The sequence below is a fragment of the Fistularia commersonii genome, chromosome 13, assembly GCF_037954325.1.
Source record: "Fistularia commersonii isolate RoL2024-O1a breed Wild chromosome 13, RoL_Fcom_v1.0, whole genome shotgun sequence".
Lineage (NCBI taxonomy): Eukaryota > Metazoa > Chordata > Actinopteri > Syngnathiformes > Fistulariidae > Fistularia > Fistularia commersonii.
In genome coordinates, this window is record NC_141296.1 from 12,400,813 (window position 1) to 12,416,453 (window position 15,641).

The window sequence follows — 15,641 nt, forward strand, 5'->3', positions numbered from 1 at the left end:
CATCTTTGTTAATGTGGCCTCTGTATTAGACATCCATCACCTGCTGTGCTTCAAGCGATAAATCTCCGCTCACGCTCGTGACCACTAATTGAGAAATGCCTTAGTTCCGCAATGCTGGATTTGCACTGGCCTCTCCTTCCAGTTGGCACACGTTATTCGTGATGGTGATTTTGGGTTCTGTGATTGGTACTGTGACGGGAACTCTGTCTCTGATCCAACTAATCACTAATTAGGAAGTGATTGATTTCCTCTTGATTCTGTTGTGTTGCCTTTTTGGAATGGCATAATGGCTATTCTTAAATCCGGATGGCGCGATTTGAATAGCACAGTCCCGTGCAGTGAAAAAAGAAGCGGTCGAGTAAATGTTTTGCGCGTTTGTTCGACAGATATGTCGGACCAGGTATTACGAGTCTTCAAGGCTGACCAGCAGTCACGGTATATCATGATCGGCAAGGACACCACGGCGAAGGAGGTGGTGGCCCAGGCCATAAGGGAGTTCGCCCTGACTGCTGCACCCGAAGCCTATTCGTTGTGCGAAGTGTCTGTTACACCAGAGGGCGTCATCAAGCAGCGGCGGTTACCAGATCAGCTCTCTAAGCTAGCAGACAGGATACAACTCAGTGGACGGTAGCTACATCTTCATTTGAGTCTCTTAACATCAAATTCTTTTGTGAATATAAACAGCCGTTTGTTATCTTTTGTCTCATATTCATATTCTCTATCATCAGATACTACCTAAAGAGCAACATGGAGACGGAGACGCTTTGCTCGGACGAGGATGCGCAGGACCTCCTCCGAGAGGGCCAGATCTCCTTGCTGCAGCTCAGCACCGTGGAAGTGGCCACGCAGCTCTCCATGCGGGCCTTCGAACTTTTCTGCGCCATCGAGCCCACGGAATATATCGACGATCTGTTCAAGCTCCGCTCCAAGATGGGCTCGGCCAGCCTCAAGCGCTTCGAGGAGGCCATCAACCACGAGACCTTCTGGGTGGCCACGGAGGTGACACGGGAGCCCAACCAACTCAAACGCATGAAAACCATCAAACACTTCATCAAGATTGCGCTGCACTGTCGCGAGTGCAAGAACTTCAACTCCATGTTTGCCATCATCAGGTGAGACAAGGACATCTTGATGTTTGTCTCAAAAGAAAAACAAACATTTTGCTGCACAGGTGCATACGAGGTTTGCAAATGCCGATGGTGGATTGTAATTTTAGATCCTTCTGGCAAAGGATAACTTTCGGGTTTGACAATTTCTACTCCAATCTATTCTATTCTATTTAGCGGCCTCACAAACACTCACATGATTTAATTAAGTGCAAACACACTGAAAGGCTCTCTTGTTTTTTTGGCAGCGGTCTGAACCTAGCTCCGGTGTCTAGACTAAGGGGAACATGGGAGAAGCTACCCAGCAAGTATGAGAAGCTGTTCGGGGACCTGCAGGACCTCTTCGATCCCTCTAGGAATATGGCCAAGTATAGAAATGTCCTCAACAATCAGAACCTGCAGCCACCAATCATCCCGCTATTTCCCGTAATCAAGAAGGACCTCACTTTTCTCCACGAAGGTGTGGCATCAACTTAAAAGTCTGTGTGTGGAAAAAAAAAACATGATCTCACCTGCGATGTGTTTGATTTGAATTTGTGTTTTTTTTTTTTTTGTCCCCTTCTCGTCAAAAAATCCTTAGGCAATGACTCAAAGGTGGACGGACTCGTGAACTTTGAGAAGCTGAGGATGATCGCCAAAGAAATACGTCACGTCGGTCGCATGGCGTCCGTTAACATGGACCCGGCGCTTATGTTTAGGACCAGGTATTGAATTGTTCGGAAACGACGTCATATGTCGGATGAGTTTCTGTCTGCTGAGTCTTTAGGTTCGGTCAGCACTGCACTACCAGACTGTCTGGGGTTAGTGGGTTCGCATAGAAACCAAAAAAAATACAATAAAAAAAAAATAAAAAAAAATCTGCATCACGCTTCGCTTTAAGGCAGCTGTTCCCTTTGGCATCTATTTCCCTTTTTACACATTGTGTAAACACAAAACATGCACCACTGCGCTCCCGTCAGTGTGTCTGTCTAATGACATCGCCTCCTAGTGGTGTTTTCATTTGATGTCCTCTCCTCTTGACTTTCACTTGTTGCTATGGTGGAATTGCTTCTCTTTGGTGATCTTGGTGGTCTTTCCTGTCCTAAGCTTTGTCTCTTTCTCTCTCTACTCATCCACCCTCTGTCCCCATGCGTCTCTGTCCGTGGCACCAACCCCTTAGGAAGAAGAAATGGAGAAGTTTAGGGTAAGTTTGGTGAGCCCAGCCCCCCCAAACCCCTTTTTACCCTGCCTGCACCCTCTGGTCAGTTTGCCTGCTTTTATTTTCCTTGAACGTTAATGGGTTCCCACTAACATTGCTTGATCCCATGGAAAGTTTGGCGCATGAAATAAGGTCACTTTGCAAAACACAACAATCTACTGGAGTATTTGAATAATCCTATAATAAATTTTTCTTATAATTGAAAAACAAAAACAGTCTATATCCACTTTATGAATACACTCATGGTATTAAGATCCTCGCTCTATCCCTTTTTTTGATTATCTTGAACATGCAACCAGTCATTGTGGATGCAGGAATCCAGGCTTGCTTTAGCAAACGTGACCTTCTGTATTGCGCTGTTTTGTTTAACAACATGCATGCAAGTCAGGTTTCAGAATTTAGTCCATCTCTGGGGGTTTTGTCTCAGAATCCAAACAGCCTCAGGTGGCCGATATAGTCTATTTTATTCATCATGCTTTACATTTTTGTGGTGAAATGGGACTGTAGTGCACACTGACCCCTTAAAGGAAATGCATGGAGGTACATCAACCTGAAAACAGAAGGATTTATCCACCTCTGTTTTAAGGTAAGGTATTGCATAATCTGGCGAGTAGCAAAGAAACCGGGCATTAAAACTTGAATTTACCCAATCCATATCTCTTATCAACATTTTTTTTTTCCTTTTGGTAAGTATAAGAGCTCAATCTTTGACATGTGATATCAAGTTATGCGTAAAATATATTTTAGATGAAATTACAGTGTGAGAGGAAAAAAAAAAACAAAACAATTTTAAACCATTTTCAAGCCGCCTCATCGAAGACCCCACCCAATGGGCATTTATTCACCGAAACAGCAGTGTGGGTGTCGGACCACATGCAAGCGACACTTCTACTACGACCCGATATGATTCCAGCCACAGAAATGTAAATTATGACCATGTTACTCTAGTAAAACCTCCCGCTTTTTACTCCCCTGTTATTTAAATGAAACCATCAACCCTCAGCCCCCTTCGCTGTCTGCTGGAATTTCTGGAATGTTCCGAAGTAACAGCGAGAACTCAATGCTGCTCTTTGCATGTTTTAATAAGTGTACAGTAATACAACCAGTTGTTGTCCCGTAGGTCCAGCTATAAAAATGCTCTTGAACGTATGTTAGTTCGGAAAATATAATTCATATATTAATGTTGTTTGTCCTTCCCTTCTCTGTGTTTGTGTGTCTCTTTCCGTGTTTGGTTGCAAATATGCACCCGTCTTGTGTTTTTGTGCTCATTCCTGCTCGGGCGCCTGTACGTGCAAGCAGGTCCCTAAGTCAGGGCAGCACCAACGCGGCCGTGCTCGACGTGACTCAGACAGGTGGCCACAAGAAACGGGTGCGACGCAGCTCCTTCCTGAATGCCAAAAAGCTTTACGAGGACGCCCAGATGGCCAGGAAGGTCAAACAGTACCTGTCCAATCTCAGCCTGGAAACCAACGAGGAGAGCCTACAGACGCTCTCGCTACAGTGCGAACCCTCCATCAGTACACGTGAGTCGGTCGTATAGTAACGTGTGTGAAAATGATCCGCGCCATAATCTTCCATAGTGTCTTTTGGAATGCAGAGGAATGCTTTAATGAAAAATGTCAAAACAAGGCAGAGAGCTTTTTGGACATATTACTTGTAAAGACATGTATGCTCCCAGGACTCAAACCCTGGGAGCAGACAGGGTGGGGCTGCTCCGAAACTTCAACAGCCGGGATTAAAATCACCGTAGCCGAGGCTGTCCCCCCCCCGTTGTTAATGCCCGTTTTGAATTTTCTGTAGTATTTGTTTTCCCGCACCCTCGAGTGAAAGTCTGATTCCTAAATTGACCGGATGTGTCTCACCTCCTCCCCACCCGGACTCTCTCGCTCAGTGCCCAAAAATGCCGGTGGGAAGCGACCAGACACCTCCCCGGTGGTGTCCAGAGCTGCTAGCCAACAGAGGGGCCAGCTGGCCAAAGGAAACCAGGCCCTCCAGGTCCCCGCCGTAGCCCTTTACCCCTCCCGAAAGAAAGTGCCAGTCAAGGATCTGCCACCTTTTGGTAAGAGAACGAATGAGGCGCATAAATCGCTGTACTTTGTGCTGAGGAAGGTGCCCAAATTAAACTTACTGTGTTTCGTAAAAAGGTGCTGATGGTTTGTTTTCACCATGATCGTGTAGAGCCTGATCAATTCCCCCCCCCCCCTTTTTTTTTAACCGCTTATTTTGCCATCCATTCAAGCACAACAGCTCAAATTTATCCCCAATGTTTAAAAGCTACTTATTCCACCATTTCAGTCAGTTAGCAGGGACTGACTCAGAACTTGGACTCACAAAACTAAATTAAATGTCTCAAATAAATGCACAGAAGTATGATTCCTAAGAAATTAGAAAAACGTAACCATAGCGTCAGATGAAAAGTTCTCAATACAAAAGAGCAGAAAGAATGTTTTATTGTTTGTGTAGTTTCTTTACCTAATTATCCTTTTAGCCGCTTTTAAAGGTTCTATATTAGAGTATATATTAAGAGTTTTTTTTTCTACTCCTTGTACTGTGACTAAACCATAAGAACCCAATCAACCCTCAGAAAGTTTTCTATGTAAAATTTTACATTTTAACTGTCAATGAACCTCAGCTTTCATGTTTCAGTGAGGGATATGAAGAAGTATATAGTATTTATATTAGTAACATTATTCGGATGGACATTACAGGCTCATCCCAAAAAATAGAAATATTGTCAAAAAGTTCAATATTTTGTGTCACTCATTTCGTTAAGTGAAAGCCCCATACATTATAGAGAATCATTACACTTAGCGTGAAATATTTCAAGCCTTTATTCCTTGAAATTTGGATGATTATGGCTCACAGATAATGAAAACCAAAGTTGAGTCTTTTTGAAAATTAGAATGATACATTAGATTTATTGAAAAAAAATATATATATTTTTTTTTAAGCATTAATGTCAGGCTTCTGTAAAGTATGTACTGAGTGAGTGGAAATGACAGCAATGTGTCATTGTACATGACACATGAATCTATATCGTATATGGGTTTCACTTTCTGAAATTTTGTGGTATAATATTAAGCATTTTCACCATATTTTATTTGTTTGAGGAGTACCTCTAGAAGTCCATGAGTTTGCTTTGCAGACATCCCTGTTTTGTTTTGGATTTAATGTCACCATATCTCAAAGTTATTGTGCTGCTGGGAGTATAAGGCTTTACGAAACCATTACATGGTTCATGTCAGATATGCATGTTTATAAAGTCTGAACACGTGTGTAGACAGTTAGAAGGCATGATATAACGTTGTATTTTTTACAGTATAATCTTGATGTGAGGAGGATCGCCATTATTTTCCCAGAGACTATGAAATAACACCGTGAGAGTAACCCACTTGCTGTCAAGCTGCAGCATCCAACTCTATTCATCTTGTTGCCGTGATCCTAAATCTTTGCTTTCAAGCAGTTGTTGCTTTAGTCGGAAATCTATTGTTCAACGGTCACGGGCCGACCGGAATGAGGGATAACTCGTCCTTACAAACCACCCCTGCCTTGTTTTCTCCTCCTCATCCTGTTATTTGCGGCCAGGGGAAGCGACGGCCCCCTGCCAGATTCTTGCACGACAGTGCTGCCATCTAGAGCCGGTCTGGCACCAAGCAACTTCAGCCATCCCAGACAAAGCAGCTTAGCAGGCCAATATCCTCGGGGAATGGCAGCGTTCCTGCCGCTAATTCGCGCTCATCTCCTTGCAAATGTCCTCAGGCACCAGTTCGCCCCAGTCTCTGAAGAAGATCCTGTCTCTGTCAGAAGAAGGGGGTGACAGGCATCGGAGGCAGCCAGAGGACACAGTGTCCAACGCCTCCTCCCAGCTTTCTTCCCCTCCTACCTCCCCGCAAAGCTCACCCAAGAAGGGTAAGCCAATTATACTCCTTCCAGCAACACTCTACGCGCTCTTTTGTAGTCTTTCTCGGCCTGCTTCAAGCGCCACCAGCTGGTTGACATCGTGCACTGCGGGGTCTGTCGCCAGTAAATCATTAAGCAAGAAACTGCAGTACTTAAGAAAAGGAATAAGAATAAGAACAACTTTATTTGTCCCGAAGGAAATTGTTGTGCTAGAGTTTCAAGTGAAACATAACAATAATAGATAATAGTGGGAAATTGTATAAACAGTAAAATTTCCTACTACTATTTGTTATTGTTAGCCTGTTAGCCTGGTAAAGTTAGCCTTTCAGACACTTCCTGCTGCAGTCACTCAGCCGTTCGGAGGACTGTTTACAGCACGAGGTAAAAACATGTCCAGTTACGCCCAGAAACTCGCGGCCTTTAAAACCAGACACTTGACTTATCCAAAATGTTTTCTTACGTTGTACTATGTTTTATTATGTTTTCCTGAAAAGACCCATCGAATTATACATTTATGTGAGCCTGCGTAACATCTTTTGCTGTCACCCTGGTATTCGGATTGCTAAACTCCGTCAAGTTACATGGAACAAACGAGTGTAAAGGATGGCAGAAATTCCTAGTTAAGATTTTAGGACAGGCAGAGATTCCTCAAAGATTTCCTTTGCGCCTGTAGTTCAGAGGCTGCAGTGTGAAAGTGCAGGCTCATCAGACCAAGCTGCCTTTTCATCTGCTGTTACTAAAGCATTCTACATTTTTGCATTATTTTCATAAATACTCATTGGAAAAAAAAAGGGAACTCTTGGATGCCGTCTCAACATTAAGATGGCGATTCTGAAGTTCACTTGTAGTCAGAAATCATTGCAACCGCATATAAAGCAGATGTGGTTAGCTTTTGGATGTCTGTATGAGTCTGTTATAAAAGCTCCCTTGACTTTTTCATATAACGCAATCTTGAATCACGAGATTTACGAACCGTTCGTACGGGCAATTTATATCAATTGTCAGCAAAAAAAGAAAAAAAAACGAAAGGAAATCCAAATCTGAGCTCCTGTTTGTTCAATGCCGCAGCGAGAGATTCCGGGAGAGCCAGGAAACATGCACTTCCTGTGTGTCAGCTGTCGGCGCTAATGATCCGGCTATACTTTCATGGCATCAGATTCTCAATTCACCGTCCCCACGGCTCTCATTACCCAAACTTTTTCCACACTCTTTGGTGTCGTGCTGAAAGCCGGGAGTGTCGTCGTAAACCGCTGTTTCAGTGAACAAAATCCAAAGCAGTTATCCAGAAAAAAAAAAAAACACTCGGTGGATTTGGAAACCACGCGCTGTGCTCATCCCTGCAGTTTGCGTGTGATCTCTTTTTGCAAAAGACGGACTGAGATAAAACGCGTGGATAAGAAAGTATTTTGACCCACCTGTACTTCTTCTTGTAGCGGGTGATGTTCAGACCGGTTGACGATAGAGGCGCCGAATATCTTGATACATACCCAACGTCAGTTAAATCCGATCATGTTTTTTTTTCCCCCCTTGGGAACATGTGATCTAATTTTTATTGTCCAAATCATGATATGGATCGTTGTTGTTTCATTTTCAGCTAGCTTGATAGGGATGAAAACACAGAAAGTTTACCTCTAGTCTAGTCTAGTCAGCATTTCAATCATACTTTAAATTAGTAAAGAGAAATGCCAGTTGACCCTGGAGGTTCTCAGTCCTCCAGGTCATGGTGAATTCTTGTCGAAATCTTCTTGTCGTGGCAACTGGACTTGCATTTCTTCACTTGAAGATGTTCCACCCGTCATCCCAGAGGCTTCTCCAGTTCTAATGGCCTGTGGAGAGTTTCCAAATATAACTGCCAGGGTGTTGGGAGGGTCTATGATATGGTGACTTGTCATGTAAATGTAATATTAACAATTGCTGTAATGTTGAAATGGTCCACATATAAGTATTGCATCCCCATTATTCTCCCCCTCCAGGTTATAACCGGATGGGAGACGCCTACTCGGACTCAGGTCACAGTGAGATCTCCTCGCGTTCCAGTCTAGTCAGTAACTTCTCCTTCGACATGGCCCAAGAGGAGAGGAGGCTCCGTCACTCCGGGGGAATCGGGGACCCCCAGCTCGGGGGTGTGCGACTGGAGAGAAGAGCCACCACCGACCCCGACCAGTACAGCCTGGGGTGGGAAGACTTGAACATTTCGAGTTGTCTCTTTTCCTTTCCGCGGCGAGCGCCGCGATGGATCTGAGCTCCAAGTAACTTCCCGTCTCGGTTCTCCTCCCGAAACAGGTCCTACTCGTCCATGCAGGACTGTCGGGGCATCTACACCGGCTGCCCTACGGTGCTTTCCTCGCCCAGCTCAGAGGAGCTGACTCAGGATCAGGGTGATCGCGTTTCCCTCGATGCCGCGGATAGCGGCCGAGGCTCCTGGACTTCCTGCTCCTCCGGTTCCCACGACAACATCCAGACCATGCAGCAGGGACGCAGCTGGGAGACCCTGGCCTTCAGCGGAGGAATCGGGGGACTCCCCGCCGGGGGACCAGAGGCCTTATTAGGTGGATCTGCTGCGCTGTGGGCGGCTCAGGCTCGGGGGAGCTGGGCGTCCGCCAGTTCCTCCTCATCCTCAGCGGCATATTGGGGGGAGGACTCCGAGGGTGACACCGGCACCATTAAACGTAGAGGAGGGAAGGACGTCAACACTGACCCGGAGACAAGTAGCATCACGTCTACCGGATCAGAAGAGGCCAAGCAGCTGGGCCGGCCCTCGCCGTCTCCCATCACCGCCGGGGGTAAAGCGCTGCTCTGTGAGTATCCGCTGCTCCCGTTCCTCAGTAACAACCCTCATCCAGTCACGTGTCTTTTCTCCTGTCAACGCTGCAGCCTTTGCATCAAACACGTCAAGTCTTTTCTCAAGTTGCTCTACATCCTACAGGGTTTTTGTTTTTTTTTGGTCACACATCGCTAGCGTCATACCAAAAAGCTCGCGAACTAGCTGGCAACATGTCCGGACCTTTAGTCCCTTTTGTCACGGACAGAAACGAGTCCAAACAATATGAGTGAGCACTTTGTTTGCCTCGTGTTCCAAGCATGTTGACTCAACCAGTCGCAAAAACACACAGGTGTATCAGCAGCATTGTGCGCACACAGACACACACACACACACACACACACACACACACACACACACACACACACACACACACATATATATCAAAATCTGTCTTGCCTTCATAGCAAAAATACAAACATTAAACCTGGCTGCTACAAATCAGTTTACATTATTTGTATAGATTGCAGAACTGTGATAAAAAACATTTTGGGTAAAAATAGCAGAGGTCTTTAGTATTTTCCAAACTTTCTTGGAAGTAGAGTGGTATATTGACAAGTTTAATTGTATAGCATATTAAAAATGTGTTGTTTTTTTTTAGCTATATTATTTTACATTTTTTCATTAGGGTCCAGTTTTTGAAATGAAACTTCGGTTCAATATCCGTCCACACAACGATTGAAGTGATTTACCATTCCATTTGACTTGAGCTCCCCCTAGTGCCCGTTCACAAGCACACTTGCTGTATGATTCCTATAAAAAGTCATTTCAAATATTTTCATGTTTTTTTTTTTTTCTCATTCTGCTGTGAAACTTTAGCAAGAAAAGAAGGACGTTACCGCGAGCCCCCCCCGACACCCCCCGGCTACACCGCATTGACGATCTCCGACCACGCCGAAGGGCAGCACCCGGCCCCGTCTGTCCCCACGTCCACAGCGACCCACTCGGGCCGCCGGCCACCAGACTACACCACAGCTCTGCAGCGCTCACGCATGGTCTCACAGTCGCCAGACTCCCACCAGGTCCATCAGGGGGCCAAACAGCGGGCCGGCGGCGCCCAGAGCACTCGCTCACCAGCCGAGGAGCAAGATGCCGAGGAGGAAGAGGAGGGTGAGTCCTTGTCTTCCAAACTAGTGGATGTGAGGAAGCCAGTGGCTCAGCATACACCTGAGACTCCCAGACCGTGAGAGTGTGTGTACGGGGGTTTAAAGGCAGGGCCCCTCTCCCCGAGGCAGGTAAAAACTCATTTCTCAGGTTGCCCCCCTTTCTCTCCTCTTCAATGACCCTGCATGCTAAAAAAATGGAACACACACTTGGACTGAGTCTGAAACCATTCCTTCACACAACCTCCCACAGCACTTGTAAGATCTGCCCCATTCCAAAGTACAATTCTATCTCCCAGTGATCACCAAAGCCAAAAACGATGAAACGATTTAAAACAAAAAAACAAAAGACGTAAAAATCCAACCGAATGGACGCTGGGAATTGTTGGTTTGGAGTGGGACGTTCGCAGGTGAACCAGCCGTCATGCATGAGTCACAGCGGCAAGACGGAAACTCGCATCCCTCTCTGCCACCACGCATCGTGCTCCTCCACCCGCCACCTCACCGTCTCACACATCCATCAGCAGATCCCACCCACCCCTACCACCACCACCGCCATGCAACCAAATACGTGCACCTCCATCCTCCGGCAGCAGCACCTGGCTCGGACGTGTTCGCCACGGACGGCCAGTGGGTTGCTGTTGCGTCGCTCGTGTCCAGTAACGCCGAGTGATCAGATAGTAGTTTGTGAAGTTTGTTTGGTGATTAGAAGAGTCAAAAAACTCGCCGGTATTCTCTTCAAGGGTGAATGAAAAGCTTTTTTTTTTTTTTGTATTTTTTAATAATCATACTGCAGTTCAGTGACATGCGCAGCGAAGAACGGTTTGGAACACACGGATAGAATGGATGAAGTGTGTGTGTGTGTGTGTGTGTGTGTGTGTGTGTTTGTGTGGCCTGTCTGCTCAGCAGGCGGTTGTCGTAGATACCCAGGAATTAGCTAGCATCTGCGTTTAACACCGCCAGCGGTGTCAGAGGAAACGAAAGACTCATCTTTTGTTCTTCCAGTTCAAAAATTCGTAGCCGCCGTTCCCTCTGTCGTCCGATGGAGTGGATTCTTGTTCCGGATTTGATAGCGTTCAAAGTGGTGAAATATTGATGAACTATTTCGTTTGCTCTTGGTCTGGAGAGGGTATTTAATTTTGCCCTGATTAAACAAAAAAAACATGGTATACAGCGACTTTTTGTTAAGATAATAAAAAAAATTTAAAAAATCATTTTTTTTTAGTTTCCACCGAAATAAGAGAGGAGTGAAAGACAACAAATACAAAAGAAAGTCCACATTATCACGGGCCAAGATCATAATAGCTATAAACACGGTTCCACAATCCTAGTTAGAAGTCTGTCGTTAAACTAACAAACAAGTTCTCGACACAGAGAGCGCCATTAATGGTTAAAGAATGGACCGAACCATCGCAAAGATAGTTACCGGTTAAAACAGGCTGAACGGGTATATTCTATGAGCTCATTGCTTTAGATTTGTCTTCTTTTTGTGATCCCTCTTTGATTTATTCAACGGCAGCCAAATGAAGCTAAAGTCTAATTTCCCGTTTTGTTTCTGCGACAATATCCATTCTATTGGCGAATATGGAGCTCATATCAGATGCACGGATGCATCCGTGTTTTACGGCGGCGTCTCTCGGAAATACGGTGCATCCTCTGACGCTGTGTCCCCCCCCCCTTTCTCTCAACAGACGATGAACAGGTGTCAGCGGTGTGAGGGACGGCGGCAGGTGTCCTTCTGCAGTAACTTGAAGTCCCCCTGGTTGGGTGAGGGGGCAGGATTACAGAGACAGACCAATAGATTCATCATCCGTTACGTACGTGCCTGCCTCCTCTGCTCGGCTCTCCCTCCCACTCGTCTCCCTCCCCTGCCTTAAAGCATCATGGGGGGTTCCGATGACCCTGCATGCGTTTAAAAAAAAAAAAAAAAAAAGTATACTGTGAAAAAGAAGAAGAAGAGATGAGAGAAGGTGAAAGACGATGACAAAACGCCTGGCACTTTGGAAAGAGGAAAAATTTTACCGGTGTCGGGGGGGGGAGGAGGGGGTGACCCAGCCGCGCCCCGCCTGAAAAAAAAAACGCCTAAATGTCGCCGCCAGAAAAAGAAGAAAGGGAGCGCCCCCTCTGAACCCGGGTGGTGGTGGGGGACCCCTAAATACAACCCCCTCCAGATCCACCCGGTGACACAACAGCATCATGACGTGTTGAGCTTCATCTGCACTTTGTCATTTTCTACTTTCTAAAAAAAAAAAAGAAAAAAGGATAAAAATCAATAGATAAAAAAAAAAAAAAAAAGAAAATGAAAAGAACAAATTGAAAACATCAGCGAGACAGGCTGTTGGGAGGGGACGGGCAAGGGGGCTCATTTTCGACTCACCGCAAGATTTCCTTTTCTTTTCCTTTGACTGATTGCACTCCGGGAAGCGGGATTGAGAAATCCGAGTCTGTCTTCCTGGTCTTAAAATAACCCCCTTCTTCTCAAGTGTTTTGAACTATTAATTCAGTATTATCATGTTTCACATGTGAGAACGTATCAAGTGTTGGAGGAGAGCTCAGCGAGGACGACCAACATGCACACAGACACACAACATTTTTATTATTTCTTAAGAAAAAGTAAGAATAAAATGAAAAAAAAAAATGGAAAAAAAAGGAAATGGCACTTTCAGCACAATCCCAGCTCTTTCACGGACATTTTGGCCTGGATACCAGGGTATGTGCGAACCGTATCTTAACGCCCCCGACCCCGGAGCTCCTCCGGCGCCTTCAGCCCCCCCGACTCTTTTGTTTTTCCTGGACTGAAGGCGATATCGCATACACAGAAAAACAATTTAAAAAGAATATATTGATCAAAAAGCACAGAGGTGATTTGACCTCCTGCTGTAAAAGACAAAACTCTGCAAAGATACGGTGTTTTTTTTTTGTTTTGTTTTTTTTCGTTTTGCTTCTGTGGTTGTACCAAACTCGCACGAGGAGCCGAAGTCAAGGGAACCAAACCCTTGGATTTTCACCCCCAACCCTCCAAATCTAATCAATCTCTCGACGTTGTTGGCACAACTTTCACCCGCGTCTTCGTAGAAACTCCCCCAATCAGCAGCAAAGGAGTGAGCGCTGCATCCAGAAGAAGGAAAAAAACGACAGTAAACAAACCCTGAACTCTGACATTTTTAAATATGTTGCTTCTTGACTCCACCTTTGGGATGAGGACACACACACACACACACACACACACTCATCAGACTGGTAACCATCAGCAACCTCCCGCTGTTCCTCGCCGCTGTCGCTCAGAGCTGCTGACACGTCTTATCACGTGGCTCTATTTCCAGTTTTAAAAAAAAAAAAAGCAACATCAACAACAAAACACACGCTCTTGTACAGAGTCATAAGAAAAACACACCCTCAGAATCAAAGTATCCGTCTACTCTGATTCAGCTTCGTTCCATCTCGACCGTTTGCCACTTTGTGTGAATGTCCGAAGCGCCTTACCGTGCCATGACTGCATTTTTCTTTATTTCTTTGCAAGTTTGGCCCCGTCACCGATCAGTCTTGAATCACGCAATAGTGGAGTGAAATGCCTTATTCAAGATCCCCCTCCCCCTCTTACACCCCCGCCCTGCTATTTAAAGACAGTACAAGACAATGGCGTTACACACACACACACACACACACAAAGTGACCCGGCAACCCTTCCGATGCCAACGCGCCACCGGACTCACCCTCCTGTCGCTGCATCCTCCCTCCCCGCTGAGACATGGGCCGGGCGGTCACGGCGCCGACCCGGAGCCCACGCCGCCAACGCCCCCCCCCGCCCGCCCGCCACCCTCTCTGCCCCCACTTTGCCGTGTCCTGCTTACCTGGAAGCGACTTTGGTGGGAGAGTCGACCTATGAAGTAAGGTCCTTTTCGTTTCGAGGCTGCCAATCAGAACGATTTTGAGACTCAATTGTGAATTTGATTTTTTTTTTTGTTTTTTTTTTTTTGTTTTCGTTTCCTTCGATCACTGAGTCGCACTGATCACATTGATCAGTCTTGAAAACTACAGACTGAGAAAAAGATGAATGAGTGCAGTGTTTTCCACTGTGTTCTGTGACTACACACTAATTTCCTTTTTTTTTTTTTTTTTTTTTTGGTTATATTTTTGTTTTTGTAACAGCTGCCGATAGATTGTTAATAATTTGTTTGTAATACAGTGGTGACATGCATCATTCACTTTCATTCAACTTTGAAGATAATGTGCATATTAGTGGGCCGTGTCCTCTTTCGAAAAACAAAACATTGCACAAAAATGTACAAGCATAAAGATAAGTGTAGTGGGTAGATCTGCTACTCTGTTTGATGTGTGATGTCAGTGAGAAACGTACATTTAGCTGGTGATGATCTTCTTTTTCTTTCCCATTCTTTTCTCATACTACTTTGACCTGTATGTCTTTTAAAAAGACAATTGGCGGAGTATGTATCAGTTGTTTTTTTTGTATTTTTAATACAATAATTGTAAATATCGGTTATATTTTTGTTCAAATGTACTATGTTTATGCCTCAACATCCAGTTTATATGAAGCTGGGAATCAATAAATACTGCATAAAGATTCAACACCTAGGTTTAAATGCACTTATTCCTTTCTTCTGCATTTCAATGTGTTTCCTTTCAGACCCCCCTCCCCTCCCCCAGAGGATTTTCCCTCCAGATACCGTCTAGTGTTTGCACAAGTCATGGAAGTAACTTGAAAAGTGTAACTCTCATACTTTTCTATCTGACCGGTGTCAGACTTAATAAAAAAAAAAAGATATTGAAGTCTGTACTTGTTGTTATTGACTTGTTATGTTGTGTTGTGTTGTTTTCCAGAGCTGCAAGGATCAGTCTGGCTTGTGGTTTTACTTGTGGTAACCGCAGCTTCGTGTTTGGAGAAAGGAGAAAAGAAAACAGTCACTTCTAGCAGGATAATAACAGCAGTATTAAATTATATTCATTTTTTTCCTCTTTTTTTTTTTTTTCTCTGTATACTATCATGAATATGCACATCCCCAGCAGGAGTGCAAACCCTATGTAGGCTCATGTGTTTTTTTTGAATATCCAAGTTAAAAACAACGAACTTCTAGATCCCATATTTTGGATCGCATTAGCAGTTATGCTAACATTTTTATTCATAACCTGATTTTGAATTGGGTGATATAAACATTGATTCTAGAAGTCTTTTCATCTCGTGTAATTGCTAATACATCGTAACGCTGTGCTGTTTAATCTCAGGATTAATTGATGGATTAGCTGGTCCTTCACTTAATTCAACTATTAACTGAACTATCACTATAAATCTTTCTGTGGGATATGGCTAAATTAATCTCTCCAATCAATTTATAATCCCCGGTTAGGTTTTAGGATTTGAGACTTTCAGGGTTTTTGCTTTTAATTAGGCATTCACTTATTACTAGCAAATTACTTGCTCATATTCAGATTTTTGTGTCCATTTAACGTTGATTTCTTATTTCTCAGGTATTTTCTGCTCATCCGACCGTAACTGT

General features: G+C 44.6%; 1 protein-coding gene across 13 annotated transcripts in view; it reads left to right on the forward strand.

The window, feature by feature from the left end:
* The window catches only part of rapgef2b (Rap guanine nucleotide exchange factor 2b), a 106,979-nt gene extending 92,264 nt beyond the window's left edge, over window positions 1-14,715 (forward strand). For 10 of the 13 annotated variants that reach the window (XM_086158053.1, XM_086158059.1, XM_086158055.1 and 7 more), the window contains 12 exons: window positions 387-627; window positions 729-1,112; window positions 1,355-1,566; window positions 1,687-1,810; window positions 2,266-2,289; window positions 3,604-3,827; window positions 4,196-4,363; window positions 6,064-6,213; window positions 8,178-8,379; window positions 8,488-9,002; window positions 9,845-10,260; window positions 11,820-14,715. In XM_086158053.1, coding sequence (XP_086014179.1) covers window positions 387-627; window positions 729-1,112; window positions 1,355-1,566; window positions 1,687-1,810; window positions 2,266-2,289; window positions 3,604-3,827; window positions 4,196-4,363; window positions 6,064-6,213; window positions 8,178-8,379; window positions 8,488-9,002; window positions 9,845-10,212 — 2,612 coding nt within the window. In that variant the 3' untranslated portion in view covers window positions 10,213-10,260; window positions 11,820-14,715. The remainder of the gene's footprint in view (window positions 1-386; window positions 628-728; window positions 1,113-1,354; window positions 1,567-1,686; window positions 1,811-2,265; window positions 2,290-3,603; window positions 3,828-4,195; window positions 4,364-6,063; window positions 6,214-8,177; window positions 8,380-8,487; window positions 9,003-9,844; window positions 10,261-11,819) is intronic. The other 3 variants (XM_086158058.1, XM_086158060.1, XM_086158056.1) reach the window with 2 other exon arrangements.
* The last annotated feature ends 926 nt before the right edge of the window (window positions 14,716-15,641 follow it).